We start from the raw sequence: 5695 nt of genomic DNA, 5'->3' as shown, positions 1-5695 counted from the left end.
TAGAGGGCAGTGTCACTGGCCCTCATATGTGGGATCCGAACCGGGGCCCTCTGGCATCCCAAGCGAGTTCTTAACCATCGCGCCACTCGGCCGGCCCCTCTCCATTTTTCTTTTAATTCCCCTCTGTTTCTTAGCACTTTGGTAGGCCTCTCTGTAGATAACAATTCCACTTTTCTGAACTTGTGTGACTTCATTCCTCTTTGGTCTTCTTGGGAGAAGGCCTGAATATTAGGTAGATCCCTGCAACAACAGCCTAGCATGCAGTGGGGATGGAAGTACAAGCAGAGAGATATCCATTTCCCTCAGATTATATGGTAGTAAGTGTCCAGTCATAAAATAGCTCTGAAACGTGAGCAAAAATGTTCGGGGAAAAGCAGACATGCATTGGCAGGCTTAATCAGAAACATCAGGGAATTATAGTACACTTTTCCATATGAGCCCTGAGCTCTGCTTAAAGATCAGACCCGCTCTGCCACTAACCCCCTAAATGCACACTTCATTGCTCACCACAGCCCAACCCAAAGCTACTGTTTCACTGTTTCACCCTTTTCAGATTCTCTAGGACTAAGCTATTGCAGCCATTCTCCCAGGTGCCCAAAAGGATGAAAAGATTTCCTTACTGAAAAGTCGCTGCAACAAAAGACTGCAATGGGGTGCTCTATGAGCCAAGAAACATTGAAATCAGTTTCAGTGTAACAATACATTCACTTCTCCACTCAACAAATCCCAAGGAGAAGCATCACTCCAAGGAGCAAGGTAAATTCCTTCACATGAGGAAGTTTCAACAGACTCTGACCAGACCCATTTATCCTTCCATACTCCTCCCCTTGAGGGTTTGCTGGTTGCCGTTACCTGTACAAGTGACCATTGTCTTCAAAATCTTCCTGACCCCACTTTCCCTTGATGTCTTCAATAACATGATTCTTCAGAAATTTTTTAAGCAGCTGCACCGTTTGTTTGCGGGTCACTTCAGGGCCAAAGTTTTGACTGCACCTCAGCAGCTCGTGTAGCCAATCCACAGCTTCAGCCGCCGTGAAGCAATGTTCATAACTTTTGAAACGACAGCGATGTTTCCGCAATGGCATCCTAGCACGAAAAAGCTCAACTGTTTCATTCCACTAGGGAAAAAAGAGAAAGGCATATTTAGTAATCAGCTGATTTTTCTAAAGGTTATTATATCCGATATATTTAAGACAAATGCAACTTTTTTATTTTGAAAACTGCCTTAATAACAGATGGAGTCTTGAAATTTTTATATTTACAAGCTTTATACTCTAATGAAAAAATAACTTTTAAAAGTGAATTTATTCATTCAATAAATATTTATTGGAGCTATTGTCATCAAGTTCTCCTATCATTTGAAAATAAATGTTTACATTAATGAGAAACATATGATCAAAAATAATGGTAAAACTGAGGCTAATATGCTTGATTCACTTCTTGGAGCCCTATGTTAATATAACTTTACCTCACTCAGCAACTATTTACTGTCTATTACCTGAAAGACATTGTATGGGGAGAGGAAAAGAGAGATACACAGGAGAGGGTGCCTAATGTGAAAGCATGTTTTAAAATTCTGCAGAATATTTTCCTATTAAAAAAAAAAATCTCAACATCCACATCTTCATCACTCATCCCTAGATTAAATGAAATGTTCACATATGGTGTTCTTCCTACATAATTACTCCCAACATCTTTTTAGGACCCTAGGCTTCCCACCCATCTTCCTAAAGGTCCTGAAAACTCAGCCTTAGTCTGTGGACCCTGAGAGAGAAGATACGTGCCAAGAAGGGCTCTTGGTGGTTAACCAGGCCAACATTTAAAAGCAGAGCCTAGCAGCTGTTTCTAAACAGGGGCCTCTCATGCAAACCGCACTTCAAGAAGCCCTCACTGAACTGCCTGCCTGTACATACTGTGTTCCTAACATCTGAGCCATCCCTTATAAAGCAGTTCCTTCAATTGTACTTCAACCAATAGAACTGAGGCTTTCCCCATCCAATCAGAGCTGCACAGCTTATCCCCGCATCTTCACTGATCAATCAGAATGGCTCCACTCTGACCAATCAAGGCAGTGCCTTTTGGACCAATCACACCCCAAAGATTTGGAGTCCTCATGTGCAACAGGACTGGACCAATCAGGAAACAGGGACAGGGACCTCTATTTAAGTCTGCTCTAAGAGCCCACTTTCCCTTTCCACTGAACACTGAAGGTTGTGTTTGCCCTGCTGGAGCTGAAACACCAAAGGTGAAACACTAAAGACATCTCATAGGACCAGAACTGAGAAGAGCAGTGCAAGCAGATCAGAGCAGAGCTGTCTAGCCAGAAACAGCTACCTCGCCCCAGGGCCGCCTCACAGCCATGATGCTTTATAATTAAGCTGTTTGCACTGAATAAAGTTTTCTTCTTCACCACACTCCAAATTGGTGATTCCTGTTAATGTTGAATTGGCACCAACAACCATAGGTTGACATTCTCATAACCATTTTCTCACTCTTCCCTTTCAAGTATATCATTTCACATACTCTGAATTTTATTTTTTACCTCCTTTTCTACTGAAATCAAATATTCTGATTTCATCTTTTTTTTTCAACTCTAGTTTNCTAGGTTGAAGTCCTCCACCTCCTCCTCCACGAGGTCTCAAAACACTCCAGACCACACCAAGTAAGCAACAGACACAATTCCTGCACTGGCCAGGCAGACAACATGTCATGATACAGTCGGGTATGATCTAGGGAAATGGCAGGAAGTGTGGCAACTGGAGTGGGTCTGCCCCATCTAACAACTTTCAGGTTCATAATTTTTTAAGACACTGTGTTAGAAGCTAATAACGTTAAGTGCCTATGGGGAAGGGATCTGGGTAGCTGGGGAGGAGAGGTAGAAAGGAGACTTCTCCTTGTATATACTCATTTGTACTTTGTAAATTTTGAACCACATGAAAATATTCCTTTTACAAAATACACAAAATTGAAAAACAAAAATGAGATAGAAAAAATTTTAATGGCTAAAAACACTATGCCAGTCAAACAAAATAGATGTGCCAACCCAAGGACTGCCAGTGTAGCACTTCTAATTTATTGTTTGTTACAGATAATTTTGATTAATTAATTAAATACTGCCTTGGTTCCGCTATTTATCTTTTTCACATATGTATACTCTTTCAAAAGAGGCTGCAAAGTTAGAGAGGAAAAGAATCATGTTATATTTTTCTTTTTATATCCATCACTGCCTTGGCTTGAGAAACACATGATAGGTACTCAATGTTAGGAATCATAAGAGTTTAGAATTTAAAAAGTCCTTAAAGATCTAGTCCATCTCTGTCATTTTATGATGAAAAAGTTGATGCCTAGGAAGGCTTATCCAACTATAAAAGGACAAGAGTCTAAGATTTGATGAGATGAATAAAAACAAAAGAAAAACAAAAATCACAGGCACACATTCCGAGCTTTACTCTGAAAACAAAGGATTCCACTAGAGGGGGCCAATAGTCCATGAACCTAAAGGTGAGGTTCCTAAAGCAGTTCCCTTCAAAAGATCTATAGGGTAGTAATGACGAATTTTTCCCAGGGCCACTGAAAATGACTAAAGGGCCACATACCTAAAACAATGTAAATTCAGATTTCACTAAAGGTACAAATAGAGAATTTTCAAATCTCCAGCATTACAAAAATGTTATTAGCATAGTCAAAATGGTTTTTTTGTTTGTTTTTTTTTTTTGGTGTACAGCTCTATCAATTTTAACACATTTGTATAACCACCAGAATCAGGGAACAGAACAGTTCCATTACTCCCCAACAAAAAAAAGCTCCCTCCTGCTCTGACTATAGTCACACATTCCCGCTGCACCCCACCACCACCACCACCACCCACCATAACACAGTAGCTTTCCATTGTACAGACATACAGTGTTTACCCATTCATCCATTGAAGAACATTTGGGTTGTTTTCAGCTATTGGCAATTATTAATAGAGATGCTATAAATATTAATATACAAGTTTTCGTGTGAACATAAGTTTTCATTTTTCTAGGGTAAGTGCCAGAACAGGAATACTGAGTCATATCATATAGTAAGTATATGTTTAACTTTAAAAACGCAAACTGTTTTCTCAAGTGACTACCACTTTAGGCTTCCTACAAGCAATAACTGAAATTTCATCAATATTAGTAATAGAAAGAAGTGGTTCACTTAATAGCTCTGGACACTTCTCTGCAATATCTCCTCTGATCATTATGAACATTCAGATATTAGCATCTTGCTTTCCTTTCTTACACACTAAAATTCACTATTTCCTTTTATCTTCTATACTTAACTCTTTGATTCTTGAGAAAAAAATCATGGTCAACAAATGTACATACAGTCACAGAACAAACATGACATACTTTTTATTAAAACTAGAAATAAAATTTGACACATTCCAAAATATATGTGTATATATATATAATCTGTCTTTTAAAAAATACTGTAAAAGTCTTTATATTTCATGTAGCTTTCTCTATGCCTTTCTGTTACTCACAGACCCAGGAAACTACCTATTCCCCGCGATATTTATATAAATATTTAGGCAGATTATGTTTACCTTACCTCCTTTATTTGAGAACTTCTTGAAGACAGCTGATCATTTAATACATATTACATAGTACTTAATAATATATTACTAGAATTCTGAGAATATATAAACATGTGTTGACTACACCAAATGTTTGTTATTTATTATTCTGTGTGTTTACTCATTCACTCACTAATTTATTTAAAAAGCTAAGTCAACCTCATGTTGTGGAAATGGAGGCAGTCTGGCATCTCACAACAACGCAGGCTGCAGAGAAAGGGACCTTGGTTAAAATCCTGACTCTTTCACTACTGGCTGACTTTGGAGAAGTTAGTAATTTTGGCTTTATTAATTTCCTAATCTACAAAATTAAGATACCACCTATTGGGTTGTCAGAAAAGTCATGACGTATTTTTTCCATGTTTTTCATTGCAAAAATGCGCCATAACTTTTCCGACAACCCTATACATCTACAGGTATTGAGTTAAACGACAATTAATGCAACACATCTGGCACATCATAGGTGCTCTAGAATTTTAGTTCCTTTCTCCCCAGTGAGAACTCTCAGCTGTCCATCCCAGCCTCCTTGATACTACTTATAAAGCCTCCTCTTCCATAAAGCTTAACATTGAGAAGCATGTTCTGGAATTTCTCCACCTCACTGACTCTCCATCTACTTTCAGTTCGAATCTTCCTCTAGCTCCTCATCTCCCTCATCTGCTTTCCTTATAATTTGGCTGTAGTACTGTTCAACTACGAAAAGCAGCTGGAAATAGAGCAAGTAGGGAAGACTGCCCCCCCTCTTCCCAGGAGCACTTGGCATGATCCTGACTGAGCACCCGTCCCGGAAGCCGGATGGGTGCAGCAGCTGCCTTCACGCTCATTAGCTTGCTCTCAACTCAAGGCATATGCTCCGTAGTGATTTACATGTCTACATAGATTTCATTCCAGGTTAGTCTGAGAACATCAAACATCAGGGGTTAACTTACAGAATCCCACTCAGGAAAATGGAAGGCTATGAGTTTTCAGGTAGTAGATAATGAAAGAAAATACTGCTCCCTCTATGGCTCCCAAGCATTGTATAAGAGAAACCGGGGAGAAAATCATTATTTCATGGGTGAATTTAACTTGTGTGTGTACTCTGTTTTT

General features: G+C 39.1%; 1 protein-coding gene across 1 annotated transcript in view; it reads right to left on the bottom strand.

The window, feature by feature from the left end:
- Positions 1-852: 852 nt before the first annotated feature.
- The window catches only part of DEPDC1B (DEP domain containing 1B), a gene marked incomplete at its 3' end in the record, with an annotated part of 15511 nt that continues 10668 nt past the window's right edge, over positions 853-5695 (bottom strand). Inside the window, exon 2 of the mRNA XM_019661543.1 lies at positions 853-1118. Coding sequence (XP_019517088.1) covers positions 853-1118 — 266 coding nt within the window. The remainder of the gene's footprint in view (positions 1119-5695) is intronic.

This window comes from Hipposideros armiger, unplaced genomic scaffold, assembly GCF_001890085.2.
Source record: "Hipposideros armiger isolate ML-2016 unplaced genomic scaffold, ASM189008v1 scaffold_352, whole genome shotgun sequence".
Taxonomy (NCBI): Eukaryota; Metazoa; Chordata; class Mammalia; order Chiroptera; family Hipposideridae; genus Hipposideros; species Hipposideros armiger.
The sequence above is the reverse complement of the archived record's forward strand: the minus strand, read 5'-3'. Positions and strand labels throughout refer to the sequence as shown.